At 44.8% G+C, this 20,168-nt stretch overlaps 1 protein-coding gene across 7 annotated transcripts in view; it reads right to left on the bottom strand.

The window, feature by feature from the left end:
• Positions 1 to 13,585, bottom strand: part of KTN1 (kinectin 1) — a 53,756-nt gene extending 40,171 nt beyond the window's left edge. For all 7 annotated transcript variants that reach the window (XM_083864507.1, XM_083864509.1, XM_083864510.1 and 4 more), the window contains exons 1-6: positions 12,828 to 13,585; positions 11,065 to 11,202; positions 8,545 to 8,712; positions 6,194 to 6,324; positions 3,679 to 3,795; positions 863 to 1,003 (exon numbers count right to left, since the gene is read on the bottom strand). In XM_083864507.1, coding sequence (XP_083720633.1) covers positions 863 to 1,003; positions 3,679 to 3,795; positions 6,194 to 6,324; positions 8,545 to 8,712; positions 11,065 to 11,202; positions 12,828 to 13,353 — 1,221 coding nt within the window. In that variant the 5' untranslated portion in view covers positions 13,354 to 13,585. The remainder of the gene's footprint in view (positions 1 to 862; positions 1,004 to 3,678; positions 3,796 to 6,193; positions 6,325 to 8,544; positions 8,713 to 11,064; positions 11,203 to 12,827) is intronic.
• Between the last annotated feature and the right edge of the window lie 6,583 nt (positions 13,586 to 20,168).

Below are 20,168 nucleotides of genomic sequence, written 5' to 3'. Positions count from 1 at the left end.
CATCTGGAAGCTGTGACCTTTTTTAGATCCTCTGCCATGCTGCAGCACATCAGCAGAGGGAGCAGGACCAAACTGGATCTTCAGTATTTGCTTTCTCCAGCTCAGCCTGGGACAGCAGCACTTGCTGAAGTCTCCCAGGTGTGCCCAGGTCTCCTTCCCAATCCCTCAGCCAGCAGCAAGACCCTCTCCTTGTCCAGTTATCTACTCAGGTTCCAAGGAGGTTTCCTCTGCTCCAAAACTGCAGAGATGCTACTCTCCAATGGGTCAAGACAGAAAATACAATTTTGAAGTTGGGAAGTTCACATGTTGGGCTTCATGCTGTGACATCCACAAAGGAAAGAGTGGCTGGAATAAAATCTAAGCATAAGATGGGCCATTTTCCTTAGAAAATTCTAAGCTAAATTCTTTAATCTGATGAAACAAACCCTCCTAAGGTCACTCCATAAAGCAACTACAAGACAAAGTAACGAGAGTCTTAAAAAAAATACAAGTGGCTGCTCTTCTAATATTTCCAGCAAAGCATTCCCTCAGGCAATGATATTTCACGTGCATTATGCTATGTTGTCACTCTGTACTGTAATCTCAGAGACATTTATCTGCTGCTAAATGATCATCAGCATTAGTGGCTCCCTTAAGCTGAGTATTTCAATTAGACTTCACACTTTAATTGAGTAACAATTCAGCAGAACACCAGGAAGGAAAAGTAACTAGGCCAGCACTGGGCTTTACACACCACAAAAGCCACCTGTGAGAACTCCCTGCCTTTCTTTCAAATCAGGAAGCTGCCACAAAGTTTTGTGGTGATCTCCCAGCACCCATCTGCTTGTGCATGAGCATCCAGCAGCTTTGGCCAAGCATTTACCTTTATCTTCATCTGCTGAGACTCCTGGTAGCTGACGTGGATTTTGCTCTGGAAGGTGCCGTGCTCCTTCTCCAGCGCGTTGATGCGCTCGCGCATCTTGGCCGTGAGCAAACCATTCCTCTCCTTCTCTGCAACCAGCTCCTGGGGTGGGGAGTGACAGGGAAAGGGAAACGAGTCATCCAACTGCTGCTTTCTGAAGGCTAAGAGTCTTTAAGAGAACTATAAACACAGTCAAGTGTGCATCAAACCAAAGTCAGAGACAAAAGTGAAACAGAGGATTCACTGCAAGAGATTAAAGCAGGAGGAAAGGCAGTAATGTGATTATTTCTCCTCTCTGAAGGCCATGGGTCTGAAAACTCCCCTAAAATTTTGCTGTGTCTCTCACTGCTCTGCTTCAGATCTGGACTAATTCAAATTTTTACTTCCATAAAAGTAATATATTTTGTAAAAAAAAGAAATGGGTTGGACTCAATGATCTTGAGGGTCTCTTCCAACCTCTTCCAACCACACATTCTGTGTGGTTTTGTGAAATCTTCATTCAGCAAATTTCCAGAATCAGACCATACTTGAAAACCTTATGCTGATCCTGTATCACCAATTCCTGAATCATCATAAATCTCATGTTTATTCAAAAGTTTGCCAATTTAAACACTGATCTTGCGTTGTCTCAGAAGAGATGGGAGCCTTATCTCTATCACAGAGTCCTAACAACTAAAGCCACTAATATGACAGAGGACAAAGCTTAGATTTTCATCCCAGGTTTAGCAAAGTAGAAGAACACAGGTAAAGCACCATGGCAAAATAGAGCACTTTAGAGCAAAATAATTGCTTTGTAGCAGGCTGCAAAGCCAACAGCTTTGCCACAGGAGATGGGCTATTAGTGCACTACAAAGGCCAGAGAAGCCCTGAATCCCACCAGCATGATGCCATATTAGAGCTTTCAGATGAAAATACACAGTGCTTTTTAATCTTTTATTAGCCAGTAATTCAACCCAGACACCTTAGAAATCCACAGAGCTGCTCCTCCGCAATATAAATGCACTTGCTGTAGTAAGCAAAAACATTAAGTGCAGCTTTCAGCAGCTCCCATCACACAAATAGGAATTTGTACCACCCGAGCTTCAGGTGTTTCCAGGCACACAGCTCCTAACACTGCCAGGGAGCCCTGACACAATTTAAGTGCTCTAAATTATTAGCCTGAATACCCTCCACCTCTTTGGAGTAATTACAGTCTTTTTCACCTTTTAGTTTAAATAAAAGTTATTCCGTCTTGTAGATCAAACAAGTTTTAAGGCACTTCTGCAAATACAATACAGACAGCTTGAAATAAATCTTTTTAACTAAGATGCAATTAAAAGAAAGGCACCAGGACACAGTGCAGCCTCCTCTATCCTACACCAATCCCACCATTCACTGGTAGTTCTCAGTAACTCAGCTACTCTGTCAGGGCAGAACCAGAGATCCTGGGAAGATTAACTTCTCCTCAGTTTGTGTTTTGCCAAATACCTCTGAGTCTCGAGGTACTCAGCTCCTGCTCTCATTTATCCTCTCCAGGTTTTATCTTTATCAAGATCCCTGCAAGAATTGTTCTGCACCTTAAAGCACCTTTAGCTTTTGACAGTGTTTTCAGAGAAACACATTAACTGGAAGATAAGAGCTTTTATCAGTCAAGCTGAGCCTTGTTTATCCTGATACTTCAGCAATGCAGCAACTTTGCTTTTATCCATTTTCTCCCAGCTTTTCCCTTCCCCAATCCAGATGGGAAACATCCCCCCCAATGATTCCTACCTCTCTACAGCTCCTGCCTCTCCTTTAAAAGCACCACTTTGCAAATGTTTTTTCCCCCAACTGCATCCGCACTTCCCACACTCAGATTCCTTCATCCATTCCCTCTGCTCCTTCAGCAGCAGATCCCTCTCTCCAATTTGATTCTGTATTGCTGAGCCAGTTTCTTTTTTCCCTCCAAACACATCACAAGCCCCTTTCTTTATAGTTACACACTGACTATCTCAAACCTCTTGATCCCACTTGTAAAAACACCTGTGCCCTGCGAGGACCTCCCACAATAACCACTCCCTTCTCATCTCCCAAGGCTCCCAAACTCCTGCATCCTCTGGCCATTCTGCTCCCAACCTTTGGCCACTCAGCTTTCTGTGCCCAAATTATGTCCCACAACATGACCTTCCCAAGTCTAATGTTCATGAGCTTCCAGACCAGCCAAAACACACAAATCTTTCTTCCCAAGACTCCAAAATTCAGTCTGTATCTGCCTCATTATTTGGTCTACTGTAAATATTTTCCTCTGAAACGTTCATAAAAAGGTAAATTTGCAACAACTAGTTTTGACAGTGATGCATCAGCATCCAAGTCCAAAGCAATCAGAGCTGGACCTCCAGGGGCTAAGCAAGCAGCACTTTCTGTATCTTCCTTCTTGAAGAATGATTGTTGTGCCTAGAGGCACACAGGCATGTGAATGCTACAATATGGACCAAATTAAAACTCCAGTGCAGGAAAGAGATTTTTTATTTGCATCCACAGAACAGTCTCATAGCAGTGAAGGAAGCACTTTAAAAGTAACCATTTGAAAAGAAAAACAGGCTCAGCTTATAAGTCTCAGTAAATTAACTCCCTGGAAAAACCAGTAGAAAGTAACTGCATAAATACATTGTAAAACCAAATGCAGTGTCTCGGTAAGCTTTCTCAGTAAAAATATTCCACTTTTTGGCTTATACTAAACCCAGTAAACCAGCATTTGCTGGCTGCTAGTCCTACAACCCCCTGCTCCTCTCTACACCCAAGAACACCTCAATATTTACCTGGGAGAGCTGCTTGCACTGCTCCTTTGCAACAGCTGCCTCCTCCTTCATCGCCGCGAGCATCTTCTCCTTGTCCTGGAGCTGGTGCAGAGCTGCAGCTGTCTCAGCCTTGCTGGCCTGCAGCAGGATGACATAAAAATAACCACAAGTAGTGGCACAGCACACTAAAAGGCACCAGAGCAAACCTGAAAGGAGGAAACACCCCCCTCCTGCCCCTAAATTTTCCATCTGCAAGGTGCACCTGGCACCACCGGTACCCAGCTCTGCCACTAATGGATCCCATTTCACCAGGCAAAGAAATGGATTTTCAAAGCATGGAAACCAATTAAGAGAGTAAATGGGCTCTTAAGGTGCTTCCCATTGGAAAAGAGCTGCTGTGGTGGCAGTGGGGAAAGTAAAGAACAGCCATTAAGAGAAATAATGGGAAAAGATGCAGGGATGCTGAATCAGTCAATAGCTGCGGTTGGAAGGAGTTCCAAGATCAGCTGGTGCATGCTCAGAGCAGGTATAATTCAACAAATGTAATTGTTTGAAATATCTCACCACAAGGGGAAAAGAAAACACTGATCTGGTGTCTCTTTCCACGCCCCAGGAGAGCCTCCAGCTGATGTAATTACTGCTGGCACACTGACACAAAGTTTCAGAGATACTCCAGGGAATAGACCTAGAGGAACAACCCCCATGGTCCTGCTACTTGCACACTAGTCCTACAAATGAAATAAATGTAATAAAGAGCACAAATTCTATGTTTGCACTCAGATTGGACGCAGTGAAGTGTGATGGTTGCCCAGAGTGGTTGTGCAGTCTCAGCCCTTAAAGGTTTCAAGCCCAGACTGGATAAAAAGCCCTGAGCAGCCTGGGCTGATCTAGAGTTAGTGCTGCTTTGAGGAGGAGGTTGGACTACTTGGACTACTTGGACTTCATTCACTGAAGTCTGATAACTGAAGAAGGAAAGAAGTGTCAGTCCCATAAATGGACCCTGAATTCATTTGGAAATTCTCCTTCAGTGGTAATGTGCATGCCTGCAGTACAAACACAGAGTCAGTGACTTGCATGAGCTACAGAGAGAACACAATTCACACTTCCACCTACAGAAACCTACTTTTTTTGTTGTGGTATACAAACCCAGGAACTCATTTTCATCCTAAAGGTTCAGCTTTAACACCAAACCTTCCTTTAAAAAAAAAAAGAAAAAAACCACAGCAAGCAGGGTGTCTGCTTGAACAGGCAACACCATTCCAAGGGCAGCACTACTGGGTTTTGTCCTTGGAGGTTTTCAAGATCCAACTGGACAAATCCCTGAGCAACTTGCTCAGAATTCAGTGTTGGACCTGTTCTGAGCAGGCAGCTGGACTGCACAGCCTCCTGAAGCCCCTCCCAGCCCAAAAACTGTGTTGTTATGCTGATATATTGCATTAACTGGACTGAGAGAGGCCAGTTCTGCATTTCTGCTCTGGTACCGTGTCTGCAGAGGAAGACAGGATTGCAAGAGCCCAAGTGTGACACACGGGATGTGACAAGCATCAAGTGACACCCACAGTGAGTCATGGCAGGGAGGAGTAGGTGTGTGCCCAGCAACAGGATGAGGAGCAGTGGCCACAAACTAAAACACAAGAGCTGCTTTCCCTGGAGGATGGCAGAGACCTGGAACAGCTGCCCAGGGAAGGGGTGGAGTTTCCCCTCTCTGGAGACATTCCAAATCCACCTGCACACATTCCTGTGTCACCTGCTCCAGGTGACCCTGCCTTGGCCAGGGGCTTGGGCTGGATGGCCTCCAAAGCTCCCTTCCAACCACTAAAATTGTGTGATTCTGCATTGATAAGATACTGGTGAACATCATTCTCTTCTGTTTTGACTACAAGAATTAAAAAGAACTGCCAAGCACTGGCACAAGTTGCCCAGAGGGGTTTTGCAGTCCCATTTCTTGAAGGTTTCAAGATATCCAGACTGGATAAAGCCCTGAGCAGTGTGGGCTGACCTCAGAGCTGGTCCTGCTTGAAGCTATGAGGCTGGACTCCAAACCTGAATTGCCCTACAATCCTATGAAAAACATCCAAAGAAGTCAAACTACATAGTACAGGCTTGCAAAACACAGAATGAGCTGATGAAGTGCACAGCCACAGCAGCTTGTTCTGAATTCCTCCCATAGCTTTATCCTATTTACACATTTGGGAGAGATCACTCCCAAAAGTCACCAGTCATCCTTCCCTGTGCCAACACACAGGAGTCAGCAGCAGCATTCCTGCTTTATTCCTTGTTCTCCATGGCCATGCCTGCTCTCTCCAAGTGGCCAGAGCCACCCCTGGCATGGCAGATGGCAGCACAAAGGCATCTGACAGCTCATTCCTGCATGCAAGGCAAGCACAGAGCAGCTGGGGAGGAGAGGAGAGAGTCTTCCAAAGACAGAGTGCCCAGATCACAACAGAACGCTGACAGAGCTCATCTGACAGCACCTCTTCCAATTTCTGCTTGTTTAATAAGTTTTGTCTTCCCCCCACACTCCACAGTCATTCACCTTTTGCAAGAAATCATGAATTGCACCAGACTTTTCCTTTAACACCTCCACTACACAACGGGCCTCGTCTTCAGAGAAGATCATGTTCTTCATGGATGTTACAAAATCCTTGAATTTTACTTCAGCATTCTCTGCAACACAGAAGGGAGGATTTATTTACTTTGGACTCCATACAGAATTATTTATTTTGCCTTGAAACAGCATGTGATGGGGTATCATTATGCATTATGTTTAATTCCAGTGTGAAATGCCAAGAAGCAAGAGGTCATGAACATTCAGCAAAAACAACATCTCTCCAATTTAAACCCGATAACAATCTGCCAGCTGATAGTTTTGGGAAAAAAGAGAAAATCCCACCACTTTGTTTGCACAGTTGGTAACGTTTATAGTGTTGCTAGCAAGAAGACAAAGCATAACACAGATTTTTGGAGGAGAAAAATAGCATAAATGTGAAAAATTGAAGAGCCCTTTCCAATGTATCATGACAGTAATTTAAACTGAGCTCTCAATTTGGAGGACAGCCTGGCTGCACAAGCAATATGCACATGACAAGTTAATTAATTTAAAAACTGGCACATTTTTGATTACAATATATAGAAGACAAAAATATTAACTTCCAAATTTAGATTGAGGGAACAAGAAGAGTTCAGCAGTAGGAAGATAAATCAGTAAGATCCCTCTTAATGGCTGATCAAGTGTTTAAAAAGACACACGCAGGGAAAGACAATTCAATTGAACTATTCTCTAACAAAAAAACACTGCTGACAAACAGGCTGCTCACAGACAGGTCATTAGGTGGCCCTCTGACTCCAGGAAATGGGAGGACAAGACCAAGGCACCCCATATCCCTGCCAAATATTCACCAGTGCCCAAAAGTGTGTGAATGGATGGGAAGAATTAAAAAAGCACAAGCTTAGAACTGATGCTTGGTCAGAAATTGTCCCACAGATCATGGAGACAGGTCTGGGTTTCTCACCACAGGTGCTAAACATGCCCCAGAAATCAAGTTACACATCAAACCCAAAGATCTGTCAGAGAAATAAGCAAAGAACAAAGAATCAGCAGTGACACTACACCCTAAAAGAAATTACCAAGCATAAAATCACTGAATGACAGAGCATGGAGAGGGAGTGCTGAGGAATTCTAGCACACTCTCTTCCTAGTCCTAAATCCAACTTAGCCTTCACTTCAGCTCACATCAGTGCTGCATTGACATCATCAGTGATGCTGTTGCCAGGAATATGCCAAGATCCTGAGAGCACAGCCCGGTGAGCCTGGAACTGATCACGGCTGGGCCAGGACCTGCCCCCAGCCCTGTGCTCCCTGAAGGCACAGAGACCTTGCCCTGGCATCCAAGGAGCTTACAATTAGAGCAGGGCAAGATTTCTATATTGGGAGGGCAAATCCCAGCTGACACAGGAGAATTAGGAGTTCATGGAGAAGGTCACGGCGTGCAGAGGAAATGAGAAGGGACGGCTGCACGTGAGGGGCCTTGATGCTGCAGGACAGAAACGTGCAGCCACTGAGCCAGAAACACATGAGGAGCCTCAGGAATGTGGGAAATCCAATTAAAGAGCTGCCAGGAAGCTTTTGAGGGGGCATTTTAGAAGATAAGGCTAAAAAGAGAAGTTCCAAAGGGTGAAGTGAGTGACCAGGCAATGCTGAAGAATCTGCCCAAACCTGAGCTGGGTGTCACTACTCAGCTGCCCAGCTCCCCTCTGGCTGCTCACAAATTTGAGGTCTCACCTCATGGCTCAGTAAGTTTGTCAGGCTTTGAGATGGTCAGAAGCCTATTTAAAGCTTCTGAGTAGAACACAATGTTCATTAATCACTCCAGGCATTTGTGGGATAGTATGAAGGAAGTTCCTCTGCCCCAACCAACTTCAGCTGCACTGAAAGGAAAATTCTGAGTCTCCCTGGAAATTGCCAGACTCTCTGTATTGCACTGGGTCAGCCTCAGATAGCCCCATGAACAGCTCTAGAGCATGCAGGCCACTCTCCCAGCCTCCAGCAGACTCCAAGAGCTTGTGCTGAAGGCCCTGGGTTTGGAGTCCGTCCCTGTGAGCCATGTCTGAACTCCCTCGCTGCATCTGTGTGGTCTGTGATCACCCCTTTGCTCACTGGGGACACAAAAGCCCAGTCAGAGCTGAAAGGATTCAGATGGCACAGAGCCCTTCCCACAGTGCCAAAGACAAGGCAGAAACGAGCACACACAAGAAGAGCATCCTGCAGCCACAAATGTTTTCCTCAAATCCTTTCCTCACATTACAGAGAGGATCCCCCTCCCCTCTTCCCTGTTGAAATTTGCAAGCAGGTTGTGCCAGAAACAAACTGAAGGATCAGATTCTTACCTTTATCTGTTTCATTCTTCAGTTTCTTGCCACTGCTCTTCTGGATGCCCTCATTCACATTGTGTTTTACAACTTCGACCAGCTCACGCTTTTCCAAAGGGCCTGAGCCAGAATTATCCATCAAAGGAATATAAGTAGTTGCTTGAATAAGAGGTTCATCCACCAAAACTGTAATCATAAGTCCACAGGATGGGTTAAAGCTTTGTAATAACTGACACCAACATTTTTAGAAAAGGTGCCTCACATATTAAGAGTTGAAGTAAAACATCTCTAACCTCAATAGCCAGTTATACTCTCCATTCCTATTATCCTTCACAGTTTAACTCATTAAAGGTCTTCAGGTAAGTCCATTAAATAAAGGTCTCTGACGCATAGTAATTTAATAGTTCAATTAAATTTCTACTTCCAAAGCTGTCTTTCAGCATTTTAACGAGAGAAGAACCTTCACATTTGACTTTCACTTCACTTTAGTAAGAAAGTTGCATGTGGCATCAATGCAATGGTTTTACTTGTGGCTGTGCAGGAAATCATTCGGCATCCCTAAAAAAAAATGAGTAAAGCCTTTTGTCCCTATTCTGTTAAAAGCTGGCACTTCACTGCCAGCATTTCCATGGATTACATCACCTGTGAACACAACCACTTAGGCAGAACATGCAGCAAGGGCAGCAATTGAGCTCATTTTGCATGCAGACTCCACTGCACCTAATGAAGATCTCTCATCTGTCAGAGCAAGGCTTTGGGCATCATTAACATGCAGAGAGGTACCCAGAGGTACTGCCCAACCCCAGGTCTCCACTCCCACACCACTGGATCACCATGGTGAGGAGCAGCCTCTGCCCAAAGAGCTCTTCAGCAGAGACAAAAGCAGGCAAGGGGAGAGCAGGAGTGACAGACCTGGGGCAAGGGGCACAGCCAGAGCTGCAGCTTGCCCAGCTCCTGCTCCACACTGCCTGCAGGATGCCAGAGGCTGTGCATGGGCCAAGAGGAGAATCACTGCCCCAGCCAGCCCAGACTGCAGGGCTGATGGATAACAGATGCCAGGCAGCAGCACAGAGAGAGGAGGAATTGGGAGGGTTGCAGGGTTTTGGGCATCAGTGCAGAACAAGTATGCTGCCTGAGAGCCAGTTATAGAACACTCTTAAATTCTGGCTGCTGTCAAAGGAGAATAGGCCAGATGGACCTTTTTGTGTCACCTGGTGTCTCTCCACTTAATCAGCCAGCAAACACCTGCAGGTACACTGCAAGCTCAGAAGAGAGGACAGCTCTCCTCCAGCAGAAACAACCAGCAGCTACTCCAGTTGCTCTCCTCTTATTTTCCTTTCCTCTCCTTACAAAACCTTTTTTTGTATCAATGATAATTAATTCCCCACAGTGATGTCTTGGCCAATCCTGGTGGCCACCATAGCTCGTTTTTACTCTGTCATTTTGGGAGAGGTGGCTTGAAAAAAAAAACAGTTTGCATTCAAATAATGCATGAGCTACTGCCCTAAAGCACTGACAGCTCAGCTTTGCTGCTGGCTGAGCCAATACTGATATTTATTGCCATGTACAGATAAGTATGTGGCCCACAAAAAAGTGCAATGCACCCATTTCCATCAGAAAAAGCAAAAGGACATCCATAAAAGGTTATCACAAGCTAAGTTCCTCATCAGTAGGCTTTTTCCAGGAATCATTCAGGAGTTTTTCAGTTACACAGGAACCCTACAGTGCTTGGAACTCCAGCCTGGACTGAACAGGACCCACAACAGATCTGCACCCTGATAACCTGACCAAATTATAAAGGAAACAGTGGGCAACAGTGTCTCCTCTAGGAGCAGCCCATCAGCTTCCAACTTCATAGCTGCCCCAGCAGAGAAGAGTCTTGAGAAGCTAACAAGGTGGCCTCACAGAACTTCATGGTCACACTGTGTCCAAAAGCCAGACACAACAGCACTCATTGTAAAAAATTAAAAAAAAAAAAAAAAAACCGAGAGAAAAACACACACACAGAGAGGCACAGTGAGCCAAGAGGACACAAGAAGCAGCATCTTGGCAGAGAACAAGGGATGACGAACACTGAAGGCCTTGACAGCAAAGATGAACAGTTTATGTTGGAGCAAGAGCCAGCCAACAAAAGGACAATAAGAGAGGAATGTGGTCAAAGCAACTGGCTGAAAAAACTGCAATCTTGTTCAGGGCAGATGACTGCAGCAGTTCCAGACATGCCTTGCTCAGAGCCTGCTCAGCTCATACTTTAAGTCTGCACATTGCTCCTCATTCAAGTGTGGATGTTTGCATCCAAGAGAGCTCAGAAAGGTTCACAACATTCATTATCTCATGCTCCAATGGTACCAGATGTTCATAAAATTCAACAGGATCTCAGGCTCAGTAATCTTTCCTACATGGAATCCCTGCTTTTTTAAATCAAAAGAGTTACTATTCTACGAGTTCCTTTTCCAAAGGAAGAGAAACTGAAGCATGGATGGCAAAAAGGTTTAACAGCCAGGTTTATCAGAGCAATGTCACAGACTGAATTCTTACCATTATCAACTTTCTGCTTCTTTGCAGAGACCTTCTTCTTCCCCGACACATTTTCTTGTTTTATCTCCTGGTGGAGCAGCACTGGTTCTTGCTTTTTGGCAGGAGATACAACAGAATCAGTCTTACTGTCTTGATCATCTGCAACAGACAATTAAGACCATATATCTCTTCTGTATATTCTCAGCATTACTTTTCGACCAGCAGATCTGTAATAACCAAATTCTCCACTCCCAGAAAAACAAACTCACATCTTTTAAATCAGAACACAAATTTATCCACATTTACATACACACACAGACTCACACACACACAATTCCCAGGTGATCGGGTGAGATCCCAAAGCAACAGGAAGGTTCAGCAGAGTCAAGAGCCACAGCACCCAGTGATTTTTTAAGACAGGAATCTCATGTGCAAGCAGAACACACGGCAATGCAAGGAACAGTTTAACAACTCCAATCTAGATTTCACTGTGACAGAGCAGACAGCACATATTACCCATATTAGTTTTTTATTTAGAAGTGCACTTTACCCCTCCATGAACCCACTCGGGCACTTTAAATACACACCCCCAATAGCTACTGGGACTGTGAGAAGCAGAAAATAAGTGTTTCCCCATTAGGGAACTGTTCTTTTTAAAAGCAGTTTCTAGTGAGAAATTTTTTTTTATCATTTTGGACAGCCTGTGCTATATTAAGATTCTTGTCAGAGGTGACACACAGCACAGGGCTCTGGTGTCAGCTCCTGTAATCAAGGATAAGAGCTCGTTGTGGCTGCCCTCAGAATTGTGCTTGCAGACCACATTTTAACTGTGCCACAGAGATTTTTGGAGAACACCCACAAACAAGATTGGATACTTTCTCTGTTGGTAGTGGGTGGGTCTTTTTTCTCCTTTTTTTTTTTTTTTTTTTTTTTTTTTTCTCCAAAAAAGAAAAAAATCTACCACATCAAGCAGCAATGTCATTCTTTTTCCTCACTCCCTTATGCAGACCTGCTGTGCCTGCATCTCATAAGGGGACCTGCAAATATCTTGGGTATCATTTATTTCTAGAACTGGGTATTTTTATTCTTTTTTCACTTCTATTCCTAGTCAAGACAACCACAGAGAGACATCATCTGCTGAGGACACAGTGAAGACGGTCAGAAGTGATTCTGACGAGTTTTTGGTCTGTTCTAGATTGGGTATTTCAGTCACAACAGCCAGACCAGTTTTAGCATCAGTTCCATTCAGTTAAAGAGGTGTAGCAGGTGGGAAGCAATGAATCAACCACCAATCCATGAATCAGCCACCAAACACCTCTCTGTGCACTAAGCCTGCACTCAAATAGTGATTTATTTTGCAGACTGCTATGAGGTTTCATGAGATGCCCTCCCTTATCAGAGCAATCCCTCTTAGGATTCCACTTTTTCACAGCCTGGTTCAGAATGCACACAGCAAAAACATCTACTGACTTCTCTCAGGTAATCAAAATTTTGATTTGAGAGCAAAGCAGCCAAACCACAGAGCAAAGCAGAGGAACAAGCTACTCTGTTTCACTTTATCTTCAGGAGAAGAAAGCAAGGAAGGGAGGAGGAAAACCAGAGCACTGCTGCTGGATGAAAAACAGGGGGGAAAAAAAGCAATAGCTCGTAAAAAAGGAGGTTAGAAGGGAGCTTTGCCCCATAGAGATCAGGCAGAACAGTTGTGAGAGACACTCTGTGGCCTTGCAAAAAGCAGAACACGGTTTTTGGCGTTCTGTGCAAGAAGCATATGCAACATCAGATACCCATTCCATTTTTCTGCTTCTTCTGCCCAGGCTTCTTCTTAGCTGCTGCTGGTTCAGATGGTGGAGTGGGCTGTTTTGTAACAGGGACTGGATCTACTTTCTTGCCTGAAGACTTGGATCCTTCCGAGTCCTTAGTTACGTGATCATCTTGGTTGGCCTTGTGCTGCTTCTTCTCCTTCTTCTTCCTCTCCCGGAGGCCGGCGGGGGCCTCGGGGACGGCCGAGGGGACAGCGGGGACATGCTCCTCATCCGTGCCCAGGGCATCAGACAGCTTAAAGTCCCGAGGGGCACTTTCTGAGTCAGACTCGTGGATGTTCCCGTTCTGAGCCTCTTTCTTCTTGTTCTTCTTCTTCTCGGTTTTCTTCTTGTCGGCCTTGGTGGGCGGGAACTTCAGGTCCCGCTTCTGCTTGGCGAGGACTTCGTCGTATAAAGTCTCTTTCATGAAAAGCCAGAAGAAGAGGAAGATGACTGTGATAACCACAGAAGGGATGAGGATGATGAAGTAGGTAGACTCGTAAAACTCCATTGTGCTTTTTCCTTAGCTATGATTTCTTTTAAAAAAAAAAAAAACCTGTAGGAGAAAGGGAAAAAAAAGGAGAAAAATTAGGTTTTGAACAGTTTTTTCCTCTCAGCGTTATTTCCTCCACCAATTATAGTAATAAAAGAAGATTTCTCATTGTTATAGAGTAGCCTCAAAGTGGCTTTAATAAAATCACCAAACTGCATCAGCCATGGAACAGCTTCTGGAATCATTTACCACTCGCTTCAAAGTTGTTTGCCTGGATAGGAAGAAGTGCGGTTTGCCAGACTGCTGATCTGGGGAGAGAATAATTCCCTTCCCTTGCTCTTCTTCATCTTCCTCACTCTTCCTTCCCACATCACTTTCGTAAAGTTTTTGGTTTCAGAAATACATGAGACAGCACTTCCAGAGGCTATAAAATAAGGATCAGTATATGCAGAACACCTTTTTTTTTTTTTTTTCTTTTTTCATGAATCAAACATAATGGATTAAGATTCTTATCCTGACAAGTGGGAGTTAAATTTCACCTTCCTTTTTGTTCCCAGATTTATGACAGTTTCAGAAGCAGAATGAAGAGAAGACAGGTGAGAGCCCTGAATTTTAGTCAGCCATAAAGAATCAGGTATTTTCAAAACTGCTTTTTGAAGTCTAAAACCCAGCTTTACACTCATGAAAATTCCATACATTTATGGGGAAACAGGGAGATCTGTTACTTATTTTGAACATGCGACGCTCAAAAGATAAAACTTCCAGGGCATTTATACAGACCAGATGATCCCAGGATAATTTGCTGAAAACAATATTTTTGTCCCAAACATTATATTTATTTTCTTTTTAGAAAAGCAGGAACCACAGAGTTAAAGAAAAAGTCAAAACTATGTTAAAAAAACTAACTTTGGGGTTAAAACAAGCCAGATTTTCCCATTTCACAACTGATTGCTATGAACAGACCTGGATTTTTGCAGGAAGAATCCAAATCCTCTCCAGACTGTTTGTTCCAAGAAGGAAAATAAATCAAAAAAAAAAAAACCAGCCACCACCCAATATTGAAAAAAAAATCCAGCCGTAATTCAAACTAATTATGCAAATGCAATTCCCAATCCACCAACTCAGTTTAAAACCCATCATGGGAAGCACATGCCACAAGTGCATTTTCCTCTACACAAGAAAAAATGACTCTTCAACTCGAGTGTCCCTTGGGACACCCATCCTCTTGGGAATGAAAGGCAAGGGATTTAACCCAGGTTTCTCAGAGTATTTCCACTGTTGTTTGAAAAATGAAACCAGATGTGCCTACCAAGAGCAAAGGGAATAAAATCCACGCAGAAGCTGCGTGGTGCAGGCAGAGGACAGGCTCTCCTTGCCTTTGGGCAGAAGATTTATTAATTTAAATTTGTTTTACCTCAATTCCTGACTGTTTTGGAAGCTGCTGTCACAAACTGGCCTGTGCCATCCTGCCAAGCTGCAGAGAACTCGGTGTGGAGTCTGGCTCAAGAGGGAATAGTTGTTATATAGAATAATTTCTGGACAGAGAGGGGTTACTGTGATAATATATTTGTACAGTGCATTGAGCAGCACAGAAAGGGAGGCTTGGGAACTCTAATTTGGCTATTAAGTTATCCAAATAAAAGACTAAGACTTCAATACACTAATTATTCATCAGTTGTCTTAACATTAAGTCTCCTCCCAGTTTGTATTTATTTTCTGCAGGCACACAGCTCCCTGACAATTACAGGGTCTAAAATTACATCCAGCATAGAAAGTTTTGGAAGGGCTGAGAGGGATGGGAAGAAAAGCTTGTCTTTTGGGGGAGAAAAAGCACAGATGCTCAAAACTAAGCTGGAGCTTTCAAAATGATTAATTACAGCTACTTGATAAACCCAGCTCCCTGCACTAAGTGATCTAATATTAGTCATCTCTTGAAGGAAGCAGATCTTGAAAATTTGTCTCAGCCAAAGTCAATATTGAATGCTTACAGGGAAAAGCTAATCCCCAAAGTAAATATGTAATTAAGCAGCTTTTTCACAAGTGTAATTAAGTTGATCCTTACAATACATCACTGCAACAGTTACAACACCCGGGCACAGAGCTGATGACACCAGCACAGAGCCAGCCGTGAACTCACGGGATGGACAGTCCCACCCTGTCAGTCCCTGCACATTTCCCAGCATCTGACACCAGAAGCTCAGGGCAAAACACAGGCTCAGGATAACTAAAGAGGTTCGAGGGTCAGGAGGGCACGATGACCATCAAGGTGCTCCACAAAGTGATTGTTGAGAGAGAAGAGACACGCTTTAAAGCTACAGCTGCTTCCAGAGGAGCCATAAATACATAATTACAGCAGCTGGTCGGGGTGGGGAACGTGTGCTGGACTGGCTGAGGTCTGATCTCAGAGCTGGACAAGCTCTGCCGAGCCTCTGTCCCCCGCCCTGCTCCCTCCTCCCTGCACTTCAGCAGAAACGGGATCATCTCCCAGATCTGGAGCTTGACACTGCAGTGATGAGCTCCAGAGCCTGCCCAGGCTCCATTCCTGCTCCTGTCCCCCTCCTGCTCATCAGGGAAAAGCCAAACACAATCCACACAGATCCTCCCACCCCAAACACTGATCAGAGGAAGGTAAAGCTGATCTCTGAACTCCAGACACAAATCCAGTTTATCCAATGGAAGCACAGTTCAAAAAAACCCTCTAAATCTAAATAGAAGTCTCAGGGTGTAACTAGATTAAGCACACAGGAACAGCAAGCAAAAGCTCTGCTCTGATGGCCATACACTTATTTCTCATCTCAGCCCAGCAAGGGTATTTAAAACTTTAAAACTCACTCTAGGAGGATCCCACTGCTGCTGGCTCCATGCAGAATGACAAAACAACATCCATCACGCCACCCCCTGTCAAAACATCTTTATAAAGTGGCACCCTTGCCATGGGGTAAATTGGCAGTGTTTTGGCTCACACACAGTTTCCCAGTTGTTCTCTGACAATCTACAATTACTAAAGCAGTTCCATCATTTCCATTTATTTTTCCATATTATATATTTCCATATTCCATATTATTTCACACTAACAAGCCATCTAGGAAAAAAACAGAACCAATTCATAGGAGGAAAAAAATTCTATGCCACGCAGAAAGAAACAGGATGAAGAAACTCACTGTATTAAAGCAGAAAAAAGCAAACGCTACATTGACACACCTTCACCTACCAGCTTAACTGCCCCATTTAGTTTTACCATCCTGGTTAGGAGATACTCTCACCAAAAAAAAAAAAAAAAAAAAAAAAAACAAAAAAAAAAAAAAAAAAAGCATTTCCCCGCCAGGACTGCTGCAATGGGACTTTTATCACTTACAGCTCTTTCAGAGAACTCTCTACGGTGGCTGCACCAGCTCCTCACCCACCCAAACCCACAATCCATCCCAGGCAAGGCACTCCCACAGCAGCAATCACACAGCACTCCCCCTCCCTACAGAGGTATTTAGCTACATCTAAATTTCAAGGTATTTGGTTAAATACTCACATTTGATTCGTATTTGATATCCAACCTGCTCTTGGTCACGTTCCTCAGAGCCCAGCACCCGTGCCAGGCTCCCCCCTTGCAGACGTGCTCCCGTCTCACCCGTGAATTCCAGACCTCACAACATCCCTTTAGTCATTCTGAAAAAGGGGAACAAGCTGCATCTGTCCCAGGCCGTGCACAGACCCACTTACTGTTCCCATCCCGCCTTTAACAAAAGAATTGCACTTTTGTTCCCTGAACAGAGCCCCGTGCCACAGAAAAATAACTATTTCTGAACTCCAGTGGGCTATTGCTGCCTGCACCTGACTTCCCCTGCCAGTTCACACTGCCCTGGATTTTCTAACCCACCCTCTGCCTTTTTTGAATTTAAATCTCAAGTTTCACCCTGCACAGATACCACATTTCACGGGATATTCATTCAGTTTAGGTCCAGGGGATTAACTTACTTGAGAAGATAGAAATAAATTATAGCTCCATCTGGCTAATGAGTCACTCATAGCTTAGCCCCAGCACAGGAGAAGCATGGCTTCTGTAAATGCTTGGGTCCCAAAATGCACATAATCTGCAGGGATTTGTGCCTCTTTGAAAAATTAACATTAAAGGGGGGAAATACAGGTACCAAGGTGCCTTTTTTGAAATACTAAGCAGTTTAAGAGATACCACGTATGATTTAGCCAAGGCAACAGCTCCTTTAATTGGGATATTTGCCTGGGATTTTCTCAAGCTGGCAAGAAGACTCACATCCAACAGTCAACTAGAAACCCAGCAAGAAGTCTCAGAGCGGTTTCTGGATTCAATAAATTCCTCAAAGAGATAACACTATTTTTGCTCTCCCTAATCTGCACGCAGTTTGGAGCACGCTCCGTATCAGGCAGCTGCAAAGAGGATCCTCTTGAAAACAGCTTCACTCCCAAGCTCTTCCTCCCCCAGAGCTTTTCCAGAGATGATGCCCAGCGACTTAGGAAAATAAAGCCAGATCTGCCACAGGCAAGGTATGAAATTAAACAAGAAGTTCAGCCACTCTCCATGCCTATTCCACATTCATACAGCAAGAGCAACCAACTCTCTGTGACTTGTTCATGAGTATTACTTGACTAAAGCACTGCTGGGCTCAAGCTCCAGGAAGGGGGGCTGTCAGAAGAACCTCAGGGTACTTCATTCAACATCAGTGTTGGTACAATATATGGGAAAACTGCAGAAGTACAGCTTAGGTTGGTTTAGGTTTGGGTTTTTTAAGCAGCGCTGTGTGTTACTGAAAAAACAAGATGGGCTTGTCATGCCCCAAGACAAAAAAAAAAACCAGCAGAGCTGCTGTGATGTGACACAAAAGAGCTGTGGGAGCAGGCAGGGATTTCAGCCCATCAAACTTTCTTGAGTTCAGTAATACCTGGCTAACTTCAGCAGATGAGCCACACTGGGAATGAAGGAGTCCCTGCAGTCCTCAGTCTTCCCAAAAACCCACATTCCAGAGAAGACCAGCAAGGAGCCGACTCCACCTGAGCAGTTTTCTCACAGGAGAATTAAGGTATTGCACATAAAGCTCACCTGACACCTACGTCAAGAAAAGGCACAGCTTCCAGTAAGATCACACACAATCTTCCCACGGGTCACTTTTCAAAGGGCGCAGTTTAAAGTCATGCATGAGGCACTCAGCAGCCAGAAAAGCTGAAGGTTTAAATGGACCTGTGGGTTTTTCATCCCAGCGGCAGATCAGAAAATTACAGAAGAGAGTCATAGAATGTTCTCAGTTGGAAGGGACCCAACAAGGATGAGTTCAACTTCTGGCCCTGCACAGACACCCCAACAATCCCACCCTGTGCCTGAGAGTGCAGTCCAAGCTCTCCTGGAGCTCTGGCAGCCTCAGGGCTGTGCCCATTCCCTGGGGAGCCTGGGCAGTGCCCAGCACCTTCTGGGGGAAGAACCTTTCCTGATATCCAACCTATAGCTGCCCTGACACAGCTCCAGCCATTCCCTCAGTCCTGCTGCTGGTCACCAGGGAGAAGAGATCAGTATCTGCCCCTCCACTTGCCCTTGTAGGAAGTTGCACACCAGGATGAAGCCTGTCCTCAGTCTCAGCCCCTCCAGGCTGGACAACCCAAGTGACCTTGGCCACTCCTCTCATGGCTTCCCCTCCAGACCCTTCACCACTTCCATGGCCCTTGGATACTCTCCAATACCTTCATAACCTTCTTATATTGTGGCATCTAAACTCCATGCATTACTCAGGGCAAAATTTAACCTACCTATTTCTATTCTTTTTTAAATAATTTAGTTTTAGTTTTATATCTGTATTTCCATGCTCTGTTTACATGAATCCTCCCAAACCCGAGACTAGGGGGGAAGCATAATAAACAACATTTCAAGCTCTGAATTTTTCATTTCAATACTTGCCCTGACAGCATGATTTGTGCAGCAACAGAAGAAAGCTGTAGACACTCAAAAACACCAACTGAGCCATTCAGGTGTTAAAACTCCTCTCCCCAGGAAAGAGACCTGTTCAAGGGAAGCTCAACAGTGCTTGACACCCCCTCCAAGGTGCTGACAGCAAGAGCAGAGCAAAACTTGTCAATAAACCTTGCTCTCCCACTTTATTTCACTGATACAATTAAGCCATTTGCAGAGCACAAGCTCGGTGCTTCAAATACCCTCTAGGTAAATATTTTCCATTCCAAACATGCCGCTGTTTGTACCATCTGCTGGGCTCTGTCTGCTCCCAGTCGCTTGATGTTAGTTAACACAGACAAGCTCTTTATTAAATTCCAGAAAGAGTTGCTTTGCTTCAAACAAAAGCCTTTACTTTCAGACGGGATTTTGGCTTCAGAGCCAACACCTGACAAAATGCAGCAGCACCAAGAGGAAGCTGGAAGCACAATATGGCTGCAGCCCCTTGCCACCAGCACCCAGCAGATGTCCTTGATCTTGTCCCAGCAGCGGGGAGCACTCAGGTACCTCCCGCCTGAGGTTCCACCACAGCCCGGCTGTCCGGGCAAGTCCCTACAAGATAAGGCAGGGCAGGGATTCACCAGGCAGCAGCTGACGCCCTGAAACCACCTGGGCTGTAGGATAAAGCCCAGAACTGGAATTAGCATCAGTGAAAGTGGAGCGAGCAGCCTGGCGTTGAGCTGGGGATAAACGCGCACACACCTGCTGCTGGCACAGGAAAACCACGCTCCCCGTTCCTGCCTGGCAGCTCACACAAATATCCTGAAACTGCACAGACCTTGTCACAGCAGCACCCCACTGGGATCACCAAAGCATGGGCACAAATGCATTGGTATCAGGAATAGTGTTGCAGCAGGACCAGGCAGTG

This window comes from Zosterops lateralis, assembly GCF_965231275.1.
Source record: "Zosterops lateralis genome assembly, chromosome: 6".
Classification (NCBI taxonomy): Eukaryota; Metazoa; Chordata; class Aves; order Passeriformes; family Zosteropidae; genus Zosterops; species Zosterops lateralis.
The sequence above is the reverse complement of the archived record's forward strand: the minus strand, read 5'-3'. Positions and strand labels throughout refer to the sequence as shown.